The sequence below is a fragment of the Triticum aestivum genome, chromosome 1B (assembly GCF_018294505.1).
Source record: "Triticum aestivum cultivar Chinese Spring chromosome 1B, IWGSC CS RefSeq v2.1, whole genome shotgun sequence".
Classification (NCBI taxonomy): domain Eukaryota; kingdom Viridiplantae; phylum Streptophyta; class Magnoliopsida; order Poales; family Poaceae; genus Triticum; species Triticum aestivum.
Window position 1 is genome coordinate 272,270,601 of NC_057795.1, and position 19,629 is coordinate 272,290,229.

The following is a 19,629-nucleotide window of genomic DNA, read 5'->3' on the forward strand; positions in this document are numbered from 1 at the left end:
CTCTTTGAAGCTTCCTCTGTCTCACCGTGTCTCTGCAGAATGAAGGACTCCTAGTGTTGATGTTCAAAGGCTGGCGGTAGTACTGCTCCCCAGAGTGGTACTACCACAGGCACCAGCGGTAGTACCGGGCCTCGGCACGATAGTACCGCACGCGCCCACGGTAGTACCACTCCTCCTGAGCAGTAGTACCGTGAGCTTTGGCCAGGTGCTGCTCCATGAGTGGTAGTACGGGCGAACGTAATTTTTTACATCCGCACCCTACGCGGTAGTACCATGCTTCGGCACGGTAGTACCGTGAAGTCTGGCCAGGCACAACAACATGAGCGGAAGTAGGGGCGGATGTAATTTTTAACATCCGCGCCCCACACGGTAGTACCGCACCTAGTTTGAAGTAGTACCATGTCGGAACTTTGTATAAATAAAAACTCAGCGGATGTAGTCACGGATGTAATTTTTTATATCCGTACCTACCGTGCCTGGACGGTGCCTGCCTTGCAGTAGTACCACATGGGGTTGCGGTAGTACCGCGTCAGCGGTTCTACCGCCCCCTGTCGGTGCTCATCAGGACGAGTCCAGGCCCCGCCGCACCCACGGTAGTACCGCGGACCTCCGCGGTAGTACCACAGGTCCATGCGGTAGTACCGCAGGTCCATGCGGTAGTACCGCTCCTATTGTGTGGTAGTACCGCGGGTCGCGGGCTGAGTTGGTGGGTAACAGTTGGAATTGTCCTGTGACTATAAAAGGGGTGTCTTCTTCCTCTAGCTGACTACCTCTTCCATCCCTAAGCCCCATTGTTGCTCCAAGCTCCATTTTCGCCCGAACTCTCTCCCTAGCCAATCAAACTTGTTGATTTTCTAGGGATTGGTTGAGAAGGCCCCAATCTACACTTCCACCAAGATAAATTTGATTCCCCCCACTAATCCCTTGCGGATCTTGTTACTCTTGGGTGTTTGAGCACCCTATACGATTGAGGTCACCGCGGAGTCATAGTCCATTGTGGTGAAGCTTCGTGGTGTCATTGGGAGCCTCCAATTAAGTTGTGGAGATTGCCCCAACCTTGTTTGTAAAGGTTCGGTCGCCGCCATCAAGGGCACCAATAGTGGAATCACGGCATCTCGCATTGTGTGAGGGCGTGAGGAGAATACGTTGGCCCTAGTGGCTTCTTGGGGAGCATTGTGCCTCCACACCGCTCCAACGGAGACGTACTTACCCTCAAAGAGAAGGAACTTCGGTAACACATCCTCGTCTTCATCCGTTCCACTCTTGGTTATCTCTTACCTTTACTTGTTCAAGATATATTGTGTTCTATCCTTTGCTTGCTTGTGTGATTATTATTGTTGCATCATATAGGTTGCTCAACTAGTTGCATATCTAGACAACCTACTTTGATGCAAAGTTTAATTTGGTAAAGAAAAGATAAAAATTGTTAGTTGCCTATTCACCCCCCCCCCCTCTAGTCAACTATATCGATCCTTTCACCATGACTTTGCCATGCCTAATGCTTGTCACTAGGGCCCGAGTGCCATGATTTTAGATATGAACTGATTATGTTTTCATGAATATATGTGAGTTCTTGATCCTATCTTGCAAGTTATAGTCACCTGCTACGTGTTATGATCCGGCAAACCCCGGAGTGACAATAGTTGGGACACTTCCCGGTGATGACCATAGTTTGAGGAGTTCGTGTATTCACTAAGTGCTAATACTTTGGTCTGGTACTCTATTAAAAGGAGGCCTTAATATCCCGTAGTTTTCAATAGGACCCCGCTGCCATGGGAGGGTAGGACAAAAGATGTCATGCAAGTTCTTTTCCATAAGCACGTATGACTATATTCGGAATACATGCCTACGTAACATTGATGAACTGGAGCTAGTTCTGTGTCACCCTATATTATAGCTGTTGCATGATGAATTGCATATGACATAATTATCCATCATTGATCCATTGCCTATGAGCTTTTCACATATTGATCTTTATTATTGCCTCTAGGGAATATTTCCTTCACTATCTATTTACTTTTATGTTGAGTCATCATCCTCTTATTAAAAAGCACCAGTTGGAGAGCACCGCTGTCATTTGCATGCATTGTTATTAATTTACATTAAGTATGAATGTGACTGGATCTCTTTTGCCATGAATTATAATGTCTAGTTAGTCCTTGATCTTCAGGGGTGCTCTGTATTTATGTTTTGCGGTCTCAGAAAGGGCTACCGAGATACCATCTTGTTATATCATATTATGATTGTTTTGAGAAAGTGTTGTCATCCGAGATTTATTATTATTGCTCGCTAGTTGATTATGCCATTGATATGAGTAAATATGAGACCTAAGTGTTATTGTGAATGTGGTTAGTTCATAGTCTTTGCTGAAAACTTGAATGTTGGCTTTACATATTTGCAACAACAAGATCAAACAGAGTTTGTAAAAGTTTTTCTTTATCACTTTCAGTTTGTCAACTGAATTGCTTGAGGACAAGCAAAGGTTTAAGCTTGGGGGAGTTGATACGTCTCCAACGTAACTACTTTTCCAAACACTTTTGCCCTTGTTTTGGACTGTAACTTGCATGATTTGAATGGAACTAACCCGGACTGACACAGTTTTCAGCAGAATTGCCATGGTGTTATTTTTGTGCAGAAATAAAAGTTCTCGGAATGACCTAAAACTCCACGGAGTCACGTTTTGGAATTAATAAAAAATATTGGCAAAAAATCAACGTAAGGGGGCCCACACCCTGTCCACGAGGGTGCAGGGCGCGCCCCCTGCCTCGTGGGCCCCCTGGACCTCCACCGACCTCAACTCCAACTCCATATATTCACGTTCGGGGGGAAAATCAGAGAGAAGGATTCATCGCGTTTTACGATATGGAGCCGCCGCCAAGCCCTAATCTTCCTCAGGAGGGCTGATCTGGAGTCTGTTTGGGGCTCCGGAGAGGGGAATCCGTCGCCATCTTCATCATCAACCATCCTCCATCACCAATTTCATGATGCTCACCGCCGTGCGTGAGTAATCCCATCGTAGGCTTGCTGGACAGTGATGGGTTGGATGAGATTTACCATGTAATCGAGTTAGTTTTATTAGGGTTTGATCCCTAGTATCCATTATGTTCTAAGATTGATGTTGCCATGACTTTGCCATGCTTAATGCTTGTCACTAGGGCCCGAGTGCCATAATTTCAGATCTGAACCTATTATGTTTTCATGAATATATGTGAGTTCTTGATCCTATCTTGCAAGTTATAGTCACCTACTACGTGTTATGATCCGGCAAACCTCGGAGTGACAATAGTCGGGACACTTCCCGGTGATGACCGTAGTTTGAGGAGTTCGTGTATTCATTAAGTGCTAATGCTTTGGTCCGGTACTCTATTAAAAGGAGGCCTTAATATCCCCTAGTTTCCAATAGGACCCCGCTGCCACGGGAGGGTAGGACAAAAGATGTCATGCAAGTTCTTTTCCATAAGCATGTATGACTATATTCGGAATACATGCCTACATTACATTGATGAACCGGAGCTAGTTCTATGTCACCCTATGTTATAACTGTTGCATGATGAATTGCATCTGACGTAATTATCCATCATTGATCCATTGCCTACGAGCTTTTCACATATTGATCTTTTTTATGTTACTTCTCCGTTGTCACTGTTACGATTACTACAAAACTGCTACTGTTATTTTTGCCACTGTTACCGTTACCTCCATACTACTTTGCTACTAAATACTTTGCTGCAGATATTAAGTCTTTCCGGTGTGGTTGAATTGACAACTCAGCTGCTAATACTTGAGAATATTCTTTGGCTCCCCTTGTGTCGAATCAATAAATTTGGGTTGAATACTGTACCCTCGAAAACTGTTGCGATCCCTTATATTTGTGGGTTATCAGGATGTCATAAACACCTCATTTTAACTTGCTTTGCTCTCATATTGCTACGCATTTGAAATAAAATTGACGGGACCCGCTTAGGAGATTTGGTTTGATGGCCAGCTCCTGCATCATGTCCGCGTACTTGTTTAGGGGATTTGGTTTGATGGCAAACTCCTACATCCTCTCCGGCGTACTGTTCCGGAGCAATTCACAACAAATAGTGTGTGTGTGTGTGTGTGTGTGTGTGTGTGTGTGTGTGTGTTTCAAGGGACGGACAGTGACTCACCCGACCCAGCATAAAATCCACACCGCTGGAGACGCGCGACTCGCTCGGGCTCTCGCGACCCGCTCCCTCCCCCCGAAACCCTCGCCGCCGCCGCCTCCCCAGCCCCGTCTCCGGCGGGATCCGGCCGCCCTCGCCGGTGCGCTGACTGGATCCGGCCCCCCTTCCCCCACCCTTCCTTCCCCTCCCCTCTTTCCACCCTCGTGCCGCCTTCCCGGGAGGCGGCCGAGGCGGCTCCTGCACCTCTGCTCTCGGCCTCTCCTCCCTCATCCTCTCCCCTGCCGTCGACGGCGGGCGCCCCCGGCTCCGGCCCGGGTGGTGTCGGCGGCGGCAAGATCTCCTCTCCCCGCGCGTGCGTCCTCCTGTCCCGGGGCGTGGGGTGGCAGCGGTGTCGCTCGGCAAGGCAGCGGTCCGGTGACCCGGCGGGGTGGCCGGCGGCGGACATGGTCGCGGCGCGGCCACTTGGCGGCGGGGCAGCATGTGGCGCGGGGTGGCCGGTGGCGCATCCCCGGCTCAGATCTGGGCCCTACGGGCCCCATCTGGGTCTTAGCGGGTCGGTCCTCGACGTGGCTTCGTTGTCTTCTGCGTGGTGAGGTAGAGGAGCAGCTCAGACCGGGGCGGCGACGCCGACGGCGTGCCTGCTGCAGCGCGAAGGCGGGAGCTTTACGGGCCTAGGAGGGCCCGGCCGAGCCTGGTGTGCTCCTGCTATTGCGTCTGGTCGGCTACCGTTGCTGACGGTGGAGGTTGAGCCCTCCCGCGTGCCGACGGTGCTGCTGCTTCTAGTCCCAGCTTCTCTTCTTCGGTGCGCAGACCTCACTTCGTGGTGTCGTGGTGAGATGGCGTGAGAAGCTTCAAGACCATGTTGGCGCAGGGTGGTGGTCGGTTGGGTGGTGGGCTCCGGAGCGCCCGAGGTGATGGTTGGGATCGGGAGAAATCCCTGTCGGCATGGCCGGCACCGACGCGGTGGCACTTGAGGGTGCCGCCGGACCTTCCTGGAGGGCGTCGGGGGCTACCCTTCTTTTCTCCTCGCCGAGTACCGGGGGAAACCCTTGGCAGCAACGTCGTCATCGTCGCGAACCTTTTTGGAGGTGTTGATTGGTATCGGCGTTTCGGAGTCTAAGAGCTTGGTGGGAGATCTACGGTGGTTGCAGTGGTCGCGAGGCTTTTTCGTTTTTGTCGATCCGCCGTTGTCGACATCTGTTCCTTTTATTTTCTCTTTCGTTTTTTTTTGACGTGTCTGTACTGCTTCCGCTTCAGCATCTATAGTTGGTTGTATCCGTTGGTTGCTTTGTATTACAAAGCGGGGGAAACCCTTTCTCGTTATAAAATCCACACCGGTCGTTATCAATGAACACGAAGTTGCCCGTGCGGCCGGCGGAGAAAAAGGCAGCGCCCAGGGACCAGGGCACAAATCGTGCGGGATCAAACGTTGAATAAATCGACTGCGACTTCTAGGAACAAATTTATTTTGCGGGAAGACTTGTATCATATTCAGACGATTGTCAAACAACAAATCCAGTACGGTGGCGTAGTGCACTGTTCGACTCGTGAGGGCCCAGGGGAGGAGGGACCGCGTCGCTTACTCTCACGCCCACTTGCCAGCCAAGGGATCTCTCTGTTGATTATTTCCTGTCCCAAAATTCAGGAGGAAAATTTTGACGAAATTTAGTGCGAAATAGATGTGCATCAGCATCACGTTGCAGTCACGTACTCACACCCACTTGCCAGCCAAGCCGCCGCCATGGCAGGTCGCTCTCATGGTGACCATCCTTCCCTGTTAGCCAGTACAGCACAAATGGTAGGTTCCTTGCAGCCTACAGTAACCCAGGCTAAACTTTAACTTTAGTACACCTAATCCTTGTGTTGCTTGCGAGTTGTGACTTGTGGCCTGTGTACAAGTGCGGCGGTCAAAGTTGAGGCGACCAAGCGACAAGCGTGCGGCGCGAGGGCACCATGCTTCCCAGGAAGTTGTTGTTGCTGCTGCTTGTGGCAGTGGGTGTCGAGGCCGGCGTCGAGTTCGCCTACGAGGGCTTCCCCGCCGCTGGGCTGTCGCTCGACGGCATAGCAAGCGTCACGCCGGACGGGCTGCTGCTGCTCACCAACGACACCGACTTGAACCTAGCCCACGCCTTCCACCCGGCCCCGCTCAGGTTCCACCGGACGTCCTCCTTCTCGACCACTTTCGTGTTTGCCATCGTGTCGGAGCTCAACGACCTGAGCACGAGCGGGTTCGCCTTCCTGGTCGCGCCGACCAGCAGGGACCTGTCTTCGGCGATGGCGGCGCAGTACCTCGGACTGTTCAACGCCAGCGACAACGGCGACGCACGGAACCGCGTCTTCGCCGTCGAGCTGGACACCGTGCGCAACCCGGAGTTCGCGGACATGAACGACAACCACGTCGGCATCGACGTCAACAGCCTCAACTCCTCGGCGGCTGCCATGGCAGGCTACTACGACGACGCCACCGGCGCGTTCCGGAACCTGAGCCTGGCAAGCCGGGAGCCCATGCAGGTGTGGGTCGACTACGACGCTGCGGCGACGGAGATCACCGTGGCCTTGGCTCCGGCGCGGTCGCCACGGCCCAGGAGGCCGCTCCTGACCACAAGGATCGACCTCTCGACGGTCGTCGCCGACACGGCGTACGTCGGCTTCTCGTCGGGGTCCAGCATCGTGATGTGCAGGCACTACGTGCTCGGCTGGAGCTTCAGCCTGGACGGCGCCGCTCCAGCGCTCGACCACGCCAAGCTGCCGAAGCTGCCCCGCATTGGCCCCAAGCCCCAGTCGAAGACGCTCGCCATCGCGCTGCCGATGGTCACCACGGCAGCCGTCCTGGCTGCGGTCGGCGTTGGCCTCTTGTTGCTCCGCCGGCGGCTTAGGTACGCGGAGCTGCGGGAAGATTGGGAGGTGGAGTTCGGGCCGCACCGGTTCGCGTTCAAGGACCTGTTCGACGCCACCGCCGGGTTCAAGGACAAGCGGCTGCTGGGCACCGGAGGGTTCGGGAGCGTGTACAGGGGCGTGCTCCCGGGGACCCGGACCGAGGTCGCCGTGAAGAGGGTGTCACACGAGTCGAGGCAGGGGATGAGGGAGTTCATCGCGGAGGTGGTAAGCATCGGCCGGCTCCGGCATCGCAACCTCGTTCAACTGCTCGGCTATTGCCGGCGTAAAGGGGAGCTGTTGCTGGTATACTATTACATGCCAAATAGCAGCCTCGACAAACACCTGCACGGGCACGGCCATGCTCTGGACTGGGCTCAGAGGCTCCGGATCATCAAAGGCGTTGCCTCCGGCCTGCTGTACATGCACGAGGACTGGGAGCAGGTCGTCATCCACCGGGACATCAAGGCGAGCAACGTGCTTCTGGACGGCGACATGAACGGGCGGCTCGGCGACTTCGGCCTCGCGAGACTGTACGACCATGGCGCGGACCCGCAGACCACGCATGTGGTGGGCACCATGGGGTACCTGGCACCGGAGCTGGTGCGCACCGGCAAGGCGACGACCCTCTCCGACGTGTTCGCCTTCGGGGCGTTCCTCCTGGAGGTCGCCTGCGGCCGGAGGCCCATCGAGGAGGAGGAGGAGGAGGACGTCTACGGCGACGTCGACCGCTTCGTGCTGGCGGACTGGGTGCTGGGGCACTGGCGGAATGGCGCCATTATCCGCGCGGTGGACGCGAAGCTAGGCACAGGGTATGACGCCGCCGAGGCGGATACTGTGCTGCGGCTGGGGCTGACGTGCCTCCACCCGTCGCCCGCGGCGCGCCCGAGCATGAAACAGGTGATGCAGTACCTCGACGGCAGCGCGCCGTTGCCAGAGCTTCCCCCGACGTACGTGACGGTCAACATGCTTGCGGCCATGGAGACACACCAGGGCGTCCTTGGCACGTGGGCGGTCTGGCGGTCGGCGTCGAGCGTCGCCACCATGTCTGACATTGGCCTCTCCGGCCGATGACAGGGGCAAGCTGGTCAACACGTGCTAGGAAGATTGATCTGATGAATGTATGTTTGGATCGCTGTGATGTTTAGATCTGAATTGACAACTGGACATACGAGATTTCTACAGTTTTAATTAATACAGTACGTACTATATGGAGTATAGGATTTCTTGGAATACTGGAGGGGTTAAAAGAAGAATTATGAGTTCACTCTCAGGATGTGAACTTTGACAAGATTGCAGTTTGGAATTATTTTTTACACAAGAGCAGTCTGAAATCTCAACTTGGACCTTTCAGCTTTCACACTTTTCGTAGCATCGTTCTGTACATTGGAGCTCCACGAGCCAGGACATGGCGCTCCCAGTCGGACACCACGCCAAATGGGTTCTCCATCCGGCCATCGCTGTCCACCACGAGCTGGCCCTTGCCGTGCGAGATGAACTGCTCTTTCATTCCAAGCAGGACAGACTCCACGTCCGACTGTAAATAGATCTGCAACACCAAGTGCAAATTTATGCTTCATCTTTTTCTTTCCCAAGCTACAACAAAATGTTCTCTATCTGACTGAGCTTGATGCTATAATCACCCTAGCACATGTGCATGCGAGATGCTATTGAGGTGTTTAATACTGTCCTGCTAGATTGGTTACTATCCTATGTTGGTCATCATACTGTGTTCTACTACCTCCGTTTCTAAAATATAAGACGTTTTGGCAGTTTAGGAACGGAGGGAGTAGTTCCGAATAACTAGATTGGTTGCTTCCGTGCTTCGGCAGAAACGTAACCATGTTCAACATCTGAAATGGGCAAATGGGGACCACAGAGTATACCTTTCCATTGACCTGAAGAAGATCGGCAACAGCTTCGACAAGCATCCTTCGTACCATTCTCCACCTATTTTGTTCTTTGTTGAAGTCAGGATTTGGGCACTGCAAAAAGAGACCACAGCTTAAACAAGGCAGGTTATCCACTAGGTAGTGTAGCATCCATTGAGATATACACAAAAAGACGAGACGCTAAAGAGTTAACATACCTGTATTGAGACAAGTGTCAACTGTCCAGGATAACTTGAAACTATCGAGCGAAACGTGGAAGTTGCATTTGTCGATAGAAAATATCTGCCAAAAGTAAACGATGGCATCAGTAATGATGAAATAGGAGTCACAAAAATGAAAAAGAAAAACGAGCTACACGAATAAAAGTAAAATTCATAAAATGCTTGGAATAGTTAAAACAGTTATTAGAAGAACTTCCATGTAAGGACTACTAAATGACAAGCAAAAGCATACCCTTGTAGATTACTAAGCGTGACATCTGAACTTGAATACTCAATACAGCAACAATTTTCCCTAAAATGTACTCCATCTATAAAGAAATAAGAGTGTTTAGATTACTAAAGTAGTGATCTAACACTCTTATATTTCTTTACAGAGGGGGTAGCTCTCACGACATTTTTAACATGGATTATGTAATCCACCATCTGTTACGAAATCTGGATCTTTGTTGTGGCATACAACAAAGCAAGACATCTCGTATGAAAAAATTTAGCTCCGAGAGATTTCTGAAACATTGTTTAAGGTTAAGCCGATTTCACTGTCACCTCATCATATAAAAAGATCCAATGGGTCAATAATTCCCTAATAATAGATAATTGCTCTGGTCCCAATCAGATTATGATGCTCGGAAAATTTCACCATCCTACATGAATTGACAAGTTCAAGTCCAATCTACATGCATTGACAAGTTTAGTCAAACTAGTTGTCCAGAATAATAACCACATTAGAAAAAGAATGCTTCAAGTCAAGGTGGACAGAGTCACAGAAACAAGGTTACTTTGTTCTTTGTCGGAGTAATTTTATGAGCAAACTAGTTGTTGGAACTGACATCACTGGCATGAACAGAAAGGGCAAGGGAAAGGAAATAAATAAGTAATAGTTCTACTAATTAAAGTAGATGTACAGGATGCTTACAAGTTTCTTTTCCCAGCTAATGTTACATCCTGAAGGCACCTTACAACAAGCTACAGCTAAAACAAGTTACAAAAAGGTTGAAGCACTAAATTCAACACAGGATACAGGCAGTTTTTACCTTTTCATTCATCTCAAGCCCAAGAAAATTCAAGCCTTCCCAGTTTCTAGCCATTTGGAATAGAAACAAACCATTTCCTGCACTAAGAAATATACATACTTGAGAAGGGTGCAAGAACCAGAGATGCAAGGCCTCGGAATTTGAGAAAATAGACAAACTATGAAGAAATTAAGAAATGTTCTATATCTTGGTAATTTACGCTAGCATACATTTGCAAACATACACTTTGACAAAGCACACAGCAAACTAATAACAATTGAAATGAATGAACTATTTTTTGTGATGACTACAGAAGAGAAACTGGCATTCAAGTCTTCTGAAGAAAGCCCTATATGCACCAGAAAGAGCAATAGCCGTATGCGACCTGTAAAGCTTGAAATACTTCAATGTACTAGACACTTTCAGAGATGGAACCAGTAAGAGCAGCCACATTAAGGTTTTCTATCATTAAACTAGTGTGACAAACCACAACTATAGATTTGAGATTGGTCGTCTCCATCTGTGTTCATCATGCAACATAAAATGATTTGAGATTGAATATTCTAGGAGGGAGGCCTACCACTTCCTATATCAACAAACAATGGTTGTGTGGTGTCAGAGAAGACGTCATCCCATGGAATCTGATAGGGATAGCTCTGCAAAAAGAGGAAAAAATAATGAAAAAAAAAAGAATCCGGGGCCACTAGAGAAAGGGAACTTTACAGTGTTCCAGTTTAAAAACTATTCTATCGGTAGTAGCTAAGAAATGTTGGCCTTCATTTGACTGAAGAATTCAATAAGAACAACGGTACAAATTGCATGCAAACTTAGGTGCATGTCATCAAATGCAACAAAAATCGAATACAAGAGAATGCCTGTGGCTGTGACACTGACAGATCTGATGCATATAGGAACAGAATACATCAATGGGCGATGATTATTTCTGCTACCAAATATATTTATGAACATGTTGTTAAAGTTGTTGCAACAATGAGCTGGTTAAATGGTGCTAAGAAGCAATAAGCATGTGGTACTACATAGTAAGGTCCATGTTACAAGTCGTCGAGCTGCTAAAACTTCTCAAGCGGAAAACCCCAGTTAATTATTTACCCCAAAGATCCCTATTTCTTACGTGAATATTCATCATTTCTTATACAACTATATGTTGTTCAAGTTTTTCTTAAAGGAGTAAAGAGGATTTTGATTTCAATCCCTTTCTATAATTTACTGCTCCATCCGTCCCAAAATAAGTGTCGTGGCGTTCACGTAAAGAGTAAAGCGGCCTAGAAGTTTACAAGAGTCATAGCATTACATAACAGAAAAACGACCATGTCAACTGCCAAACATTGGAATGTGCTCTTGAATAATTTCGAAACAGGGAACTCTCTCCATTTTCTCATAAATGTAACTTGAAGATACTGTTATATTTACAACGTTAAATCCCAAGAACCACTTGAAAATGAGGCTTAATTGTATAGGTATGCACATATATGTCGGCATGCTGGGGGCATCAGGGTAGCAGGCTACACTTTTTGTCTTAGAATGTTGAGGACTTGTGCCAAGATTTGTGTCATGCATGATGCATTGATTGTATAGGCACAGACATATGTGCTTGCACTGAGAATCATTCTACAATTTTTTATCTTGATAAAATTTTGAGTGCACTAGCAGACTCAGTAACAGAAATAGTAATTCTAGAGCATGACTTACTTTATCCAATGCTGCAATACCAGGCAATATTCCTCCTTTGAGAAATTCCCATACAATAGATTCATTTTCAAATGCTGTATATTGTGATGAAGAATCTGACATTCCTTTTACTGCCTTGCATGCTGCAACCCCTACTAAAATAATGTCGCAGCTATTATGACTTGCTTTGTTCAGTATCTGACCCAACTGTGTTGCCCCGACAGAAAATTCTTCTGTCAAGTCAAAGCTTGTAGGACCGATCCATAGGATCTTCTGTGAGAAATAATTAAATTAATGTGAGAACTTGACGGGATAAAAGGATTTTCCTAAGAATTAAGGCATAAGTTGATAACTGAAAATAAAAAGGGAACTCCAATCATATGTCATATCGGAGGCCTGTACTGTTAACCCCTCATTCTATTCAATGAAGTGAAACGCAAAGTCTTTGTGTTTTCTCGAAAAAAAATCATACGTCCTACTTGATACTATACCAAGTAAACGTGAAAACATAAATCATCACTTATCAATCATAAGCTCTCAAGTTGCTCAGCATGTATTGTTGTCTGTAATGCGTTATTCTTGTGACCTATCAGATTTTCAAAGCAACTTTGTGGAGTTGTGGGGTATGTTTTGCAGGTTGATTCTTGTCAAGATGGTGCTCATGGGAGCCAATCACCTGCTGTTTTGTGATCGTCATGCACAAAAGCGTCCAACAAAGTGGGGACCCGCCCAAGCCAGCAGAAAACAGTGAAGGGTGAGACTAAAACTGGCCTTAAGAACAAAATTTATGTGGGGGCTAGCCCGCCCAACAATCTTGCTAAAGCTTGCCACGGGGGGGGGGGGGGGGGGGGATGGCAGGTAAGTTCTTTTGTTGTTGCAATTTTCCAAGCTAAAATAGTGCGCAATCCTAATAACAGAAACATGAAATACTGCAAGGCATGCTAAAAAAACTGTGAGATGTTTTAAACATTTCAATTAAAAATATTTCTATGCACTACACAGAGCCTCATCACATTCATACCAAGGTCATTTCTAACCTTGTATGATGACAATAAAGAAGAAATTCTCTCCAATGTCGATGGCCCTATATCAACTGGTGTCCAGCCCAAAGAAATTAAGCCTGTAAGATACATGGACATCAGAAAGTTATATTATTATTTCAATTATCTACTGGTATGTCACTTAAATGACTGAAGTCATCCTTTCAGGCAATTTTGAGAAATAACTACAGCGCAGCAAAAAATGCTAGAATTTACCAAATAAGATATACCCAAGCAATAATAGACGACGGAACCATGAACATGCATCATCATCTATCAAATCAGGTGAAGTGTCAACTGTGTAACTTTACAGGTTTGCAGATGCAGGGTAATTTCAGCGGTTGATTTGTTTTTTGACCAGAAAACTGTAGGTGATGCCCCGACAGTAAATTTTATTATATAGACACAACTTTTTCGATAAAGGGTGCATTTATTAACTCAAAATGTAGCACCAAGCAGATATAAAACATGATGAGCAACACCCGGCCTTTGCATAACTAAGATGCACACAGCCAAACATCAGCAGTCTGACAAAAGGAAATAAAAAAACAACATATCAGCAACAATAGAGTCATATTGGACTGAGACTATGCCTAAGTCGAAGGAGGAGGTGGACCGATCCTGAGAAGTATTTACAGAAGAAAAGAAGGGGGAGTAAGCAATGGAATTTAGCCAAGAGAGAAAAGGACCAGCCAGGAACTAATCCTGGAGTTGGCGTTCTAAAAAAATCTCATTCCTTTGCTTCCAAAATGCACCAGGCAGCCATGATGAAGACATCCATGAAGAAAGGCTTGGCAAAAGCAGTTCTTGCAGAAGTGAGGACTGCAGTCATATCACAGCTGATGCTAGGGAGAATACCAATTCTGGGCTAACAGTTTGTACTGAAAGGGCAGGTTAAGAAGAGGTAATCTCGAGTTTCAAGAGGCCCATTTGCACAGAGGACACAACAGTAGCCTTCGTCCATGTAAATAACTTTCTAAGAAAAATATCCCTTCATTCCCTTGTGTTAAGTTGTCATTGAAAATAAGCTAAGCAAGTAAGATGCATCTTATCGTAGTAAGGCAAGTAAGCTGAGCAACTGATATCAGTAAAAATCATTCACGTTATTTCAATTCCGTGAACTATATGGGCACAGTCCTGTGGGTAGCAGCCATGCAGCAAGCCAGTAGCAGCTTTGGCAACAAGGGGAGGGGGGGTAATCTCATCCATTAGTGTAGTATTTGCTAGACTTATACTCTGACAGTGAGTTGCTCAAAAAAAGAATTAGAGTCGTATTGCAAACAAGATGTTAATTCTAAAGAATGATTAGTGTTGCCATTGCCAATGAATATGGCACGAGTAATAGGAACCACATGAACAAAAATACATAGATAAACAAGGAAATAAAGCCCAGTCATACTCACCAGACAATAGTTCAGCTGAGTCAAATATTTCCAGTTGTTCATTATTGTTGCTGTTCAAACACCACAGGTCTGTTGGATAATAAATAGGAATGTTCCTATTATGAGCTATTTCAATAAGTTGTAACACTTCCTTGGTTGCATTTTTTTCTATCAAACAGGAGGACACTGGAATTCCAAGGCCATTCATTATTTGAAATGATAATTTTCCAACAAGAAACAACTCATCGCATTGAGAGGCTAACAGATGCAGTGCAGGTCCCTTTCTCAAGAAGTTACTGCCTCCAATCTGCAATAAACAGAAAAATATCAACAAGAAATCAATATACAACAACAACAACAACAACAAAGCCTTTAGTCCCAAACAAGTTGGGGTAGGCTAGAGGTGAAACCCACAAGATCTCGCAACCAACTCATGGCTCTGGCACATGGATAGCAAGCTTCCACGCACCCCTGTCCATAGCTAGCTCTTTGTCGATACTCCAATCCTTCAGGTCTCTCTTAACGGACTCCTCCCATGTCAAATTCAGTCGACCCCGCCCTCTCTTGACATTCTCCGCACGCTTTAGCCGTCCGCTATGCAGTGGAGCTTCTGGAGGCCTGCGCTGAATATGCCCAAACCATCTCAAACGATGTTGGACAAGCTTCTCCTCAATTGGTGCTACCCCAACTCTATCTCGTATATCATCATTCCGGACTCGATCCTTCCTCGTGTGGCCACACATCCATCTCAACATACGCATCTCCGCCACACCTAACTGTTGAACATGTCGCCTTTTAGTCGGCCAACACTCCGCGCCATACAACATTGCAGGTCGAACCGCCGTCCTGTAGAACTTGCCTTTTAGCTTTTGTGGCAGTCTCTTGTCACAGAGAATGCCAGAAGCTTGGCGCCACTTCATCCATCCGGCTTTGATTCGATGGTTCACATCTTCATCAATACCCCCATCCTCCTGCAACATTGACCCCAAATACCGAAAGGTGTCCTTCCGAGGTACCACCTGGCCATCAAGGCTAACCTCCTCCTCCTCACACCTAGTAGTACTGAAACCGCACATCATGTACTCGGTTTTAGTTCTACTAAGCCTAAACCCTTTCGATTCCAAGGTTTGTCTCCATAACTCTAACTTCCTATTTACCCCCGTCCGACTATCGTCAACTAGCACCACATCATCCGCAAAGAGCATACACCATGGGATATCTCCTTGTATACCCCTTGTGACCTCATCCATCACCAATGCAAAAAGATAAGGGCTCAAAGCTGACCCCTGATGCAGTCCTATCTTAATCGGGAAGTCATCGATGTCGACATCACTTGTTCGAACACTTGTCACAACATTATTGTACATGTCCTTGATGAGGGTAATGTACTTTGCTGGGACTTTGTGTTTCTCCAAGGCCCACCACATGACATTCCGCGGTATCTTATCATAGGCCTTCTCCAAGTCAATGAACACCATATGCAAGTCCTTCTTTTGCTCCCTATATCTCTCCATAAGTTGTCGTACCAAGAAAATGGCTTCCATGGTCGACCTCCCAGGCATGAAACCAAACTGATTTTTGGTCACGCTTGTCATTCTTCTTAAGCGGTGCTCAATGACTCTCTCCCATAGCTTCATTGTATGGCTCATCAGCTTAATTCCACGGTAATTAGTACAACTCTGAACATCCCCCTTGTTCTTGAAGATTGGTACTAATATACTCCGTCTCCATTCTTCTGGCAACAAGAAATCAATATGGCTAAACAAAAATAGAGATCCTCATTAAATAGTTCCTAGTAGAAAGTACTAATCCTGCTTGCAGATAGTTAACGGAATACACTTGCTAGGAACAAGGATCATTTCTGCATGATTACCAATTGTGATTAATTATTAAACACCATAAGTGCAATATTCTCGACCACCAACTGAAGTAACCATGTTAGGAAACCCTCTAAACTTGCCTGTTATCTACCATGAACATAACAGGACAATACATAGAGCAAATAGTCCTTTAATAAAACTCGAGAAATAGGGAAAGCAACTATTAGCTTGTACCATCCGGATTTTGACATAGCACCAAGCTTTTTGCTCCATTATGGCATAAAACAAGATCAGAAGTGCAGCTCTAATCATCCGCTGTTGGATAGGCAAGCTAAGCTACATGTTTATACATATGGATGCTGGCCAAGATAATTCCAACCTCCCAGTCTGATCATTATAGAGAATAGTAAAAACAGAAATGGTTGGTGTGGTGTGTGTGTTTAACAAGTCATGGCATCAAAAGAATGATTAGCTTTGCTATTCAATGTGGATGATACGAGAAGGTAGATTCAACATTTTTTCCTCGAACACACATCAAAATGCATGTCGCTTTCTAGAATCAACATATATTCATTATATAGATGTACCCTTTTCTGACAGAACCAAAACTAAACCGCATATTTACTTGACAATAAAAACAAAGGACAAATCGAGACTGAAGACGTTAATTGCTAGAGCTAATGCTAGTAAACAGGAATTGAACAAGTCCAACTTTCAGGTCTTAACCTTGTAAATAGTTTCCATAGGTATGTATAAACTATGAACTGAAAATAAAATAAGGACCAGTGATTACTATTGCAATGTATGGGCGCCTTGTGGAGTCATTGATCTTTAGCAATTGCATAAGCTCCTCCTCAAAATGGAAACCAGCAAGAGATGCGTAGCAGAAACGAGTGATGCCAACCGTTGATGCGCGAATCTTATGAGACAATGAGAAAGAATCATTGACAAAGATTGCTGCACCTGAAGCTAGCTTCTGAGAAAAATCATTGCAGTTTGCATTTTCTCCCCTGAAGTTCAAAAGATTTTCAAACAAGATAATATCATTCTGCACCCGTTCTTCCTTCTTACATGATGTTAAACAAGGGACACCATTCACTGGGATGACCTTTACTTGAAGAAGCGATGACATGTACTCTGACGATGAGCATTTATGACAGATTATTTTCAGTTATCAAGAATGAACAAAAGAAGTTATTCTGGATAACTTAGCTGCATTTAAAAATATGTGATTCGGAATGCATGACAAAATTAAGCCAGTATAGTGTCATAAACAGTATGAGAAAAGATACAAGGGAGAAATGCAGTTGTCCAGACATTTAGTGCATGGGTGCTAAATAGCATTATTACTCGGTTTCTCCAATAGTACAGATACTTTTGGTTTACAAATAAAATAATATTTACAGGTTTGGGTTCAAACATGTAATCTTTGTCAGATGCCTTGGCTTACTGACGTTAGAATCAATCTGTTGCAAACTGAACAACTGTTTTTTGGGTCCTAGAGTGCAACCATATCTAACAACTTATCAGTATAAAGTTTGGCATAAGCGTATTAGAATATGAATTTCAAATAACCTGCAAAAGATTCGGTTGACTTGAGCACTGGATTAACAGATTGGAGGACTGGATCCCAACTGGTAACTAGAAGAACTTTCCCTCCTGCTTTGTACAGGTATTTGATAGTTGACAGTGTCCTTTTCCGTGAGCAACTAAATAGTCCTAGAGGATCTAAAAGAAGTACAGAATCAAGTCGCACCAGGACCACCTCTCCATAAAGTTTTTCAATTGGGAAATTCCTAAGAGTTTGCACGTGCAGGTAAGAAGTTGACCTATCAACACAAGAATATTTGTCCTGAAATAGATGATAAAAGAAAATGTTAGTAGTCCATACTATCAGTGGGTTAACATGTTATGCCTGACACTTATGAGAAGATTCAGAAAATAAATACTGCTTGAGAGGACTACATCATCATAGAGAAGAAACACCGTTTGTTTTTGTCCTTCGATTCAGAATGGTTCGTTCATACATAGCTTTCAACATGACATAAAACATAGGACATACAAATGCAACACTTCACATTATTTTTTGCTATGATATCAACTAAAATCAAACACCACAGTGATTGATATTCAACTATATTTAGCATCCAGTGCATTCTGGGGTACCTCCTTCTGAAGATGAGCTACATTTCCAGTACAACGTGGCACCTGACAGCATTGTACTCTACATGACGGTCTTTGACTCCCTACAATAAGAAATTTAAGATTCAGCACAAATGACCTGAAACTGGAGCAGGGTATTGCCCCCACAAATCCTTGAGGAGTCGAGGGCTAATCACAAAGAAAAACACGAGATAATGCCATGGGAGATCGGGCTTACCAGAGATGCAACAGCTATGTCCAGCACACTCGTAGGATCCACCAAATGGCGGCCATGATTCTCGCCACCGAGATGTTGCTGAGCTCAACTGAACGCCACAAACCTGCATGAAGCCTCTCTTCTGAAATCTCGACTACTTGGTGCGCCGATGCTGAAATTTGAGCCCTAAATCAACAGAGATCGAAATGTAAGTATTAAGGTGGAAGCGAGAGCACAAGCTGAGACGCACTGCCGCGGAACCTCGGAAGGGGCCATGGGCATCGGTTCAGTTGCAGAGGTGCAAATTACAGGGGCAGGCATGTGCTGCTACATGCTGCAGCAGCTAGCCGTGAATTTCTGCGTCGCAGTGATGCGAATGCTCGATCAGAGCATCAGATTCGAGTGAGCGAGAGGGAGGATTACCAGGCTTGCGTGCCGGTGCCGCCGACGGGGACCCCGACCCCGACGCTCCCTCCGCCGCTTTCGTCTCTCCGCGATGAGGGAGATGAAAGGGGGGAGGAGAAGGAGAAGCTTCTCGCTGGTGGATTGGCACCCGGCGACGAGGAGGAGGAGCCCGTGCCGCTTCTCGCGCTGCAGTTGGAGGGCAAGAGGGGAGGGGAAGGCGCGCTGTGTGCCGTTGGGGTCCGGAACCGCGGAAGTGGAATGACGACGGGATAAGGGCATGTATTGTTGTGCTAGGAGTGTTAGGTAGTAGTATCAATGATGAGGCGGATGATATGTTTTATTCCCATGAAAGTAGTGGGACTAAAATTTGCTAGCCTCATTCATGCTTGGATCCAAATACTAAAGAGACTAAAATCAAGTTAATGAGCATTTATTATCCTCCAAACCCTTCAATCTAGAACTCGCCTGTGTTAAAGGAGAGGAGTTAAATAAGGAGGGAGGGGACTAATCCACATTTTAGTAGGGGTACTCTTGACTAAAAAAATTTAGTCTCAAGACTAGTTTTAGCCCCTCTTTAGTCAAGGTGATTGGAACTTTAGCCTTTTAAAGAGACTATTTTTAGTCAGACTAAAATAAGTCCCTTGGATCCAAGCACCCTCTAGTTATTGAAGATAAGGCTAAAAAAGGATTAATTGTAGACAATTTTCTTGTCATCTCTAAATTTCATGCAAGATTTAAGATGAGACTATCTTATCGACTATTGTACATGCCTTAAGAGCATCTACAACC

The 19,629-nt window shown here is 46.1% G+C and overlaps 2 protein-coding genes across 3 annotated transcripts; one reads left to right on the forward strand and one right to left on the reverse strand.

Annotated features, from left to right (window-relative positions):
- The first annotated feature begins 5,981 nt into the window (after positions 1-5,981).
- LOC123119185 (L-type lectin-domain containing receptor kinase SIT2) lies at positions 5,982-8,340 on the forward strand. The gene has a single exon (XM_044538897.1). The coding sequence runs from the start codon at positions 6,102-6,104 to the stop codon at positions 8,094-8,096; it is 1,995 nt and encodes a 664-aa protein (XP_044394832.1). The 5' UTR covers positions 5,982-6,101; the 3' UTR covers positions 8,097-8,340.
- Positions 8,178-19,136, reverse strand: LOC123119176 (phosphoglycerate kinase). 2 transcript variants are annotated; one of them, XM_044538883.1, is made up of 14 exons: positions 18,859-19,136; positions 18,457-18,621; positions 18,243-18,322; positions 17,652-17,928; positions 16,870-17,213; positions 14,278-14,563; positions 12,872-12,954; positions 11,856-12,107; positions 10,726-10,801; positions 10,167-10,243; positions 10,049-10,098; positions 9,112-9,196; positions 8,909-9,007; positions 8,178-8,571 (listed from the first exon to the last, which is right to left on the reverse strand). In XM_044538883.1, exons 2-14 carry the CDS (start codon positions 18,563-18,565, stop codon positions 8,380-8,382), a joined length of 2,010 nt encoding a protein of 669 aa, XP_044394818.1. In that variant the 5' UTR covers positions 18,566-18,621; positions 18,859-19,136; the 3' UTR covers positions 8,178-8,379. The 2 variants fall into 2 exon arrangements, 1 of the variants encoding a protein (XP_044394818.1); XR_006458506.1 differs by lacking the exon at positions 10,049-10,098.
- Between the last annotated feature and the right edge of the window lie 493 nt (positions 19,137-19,629).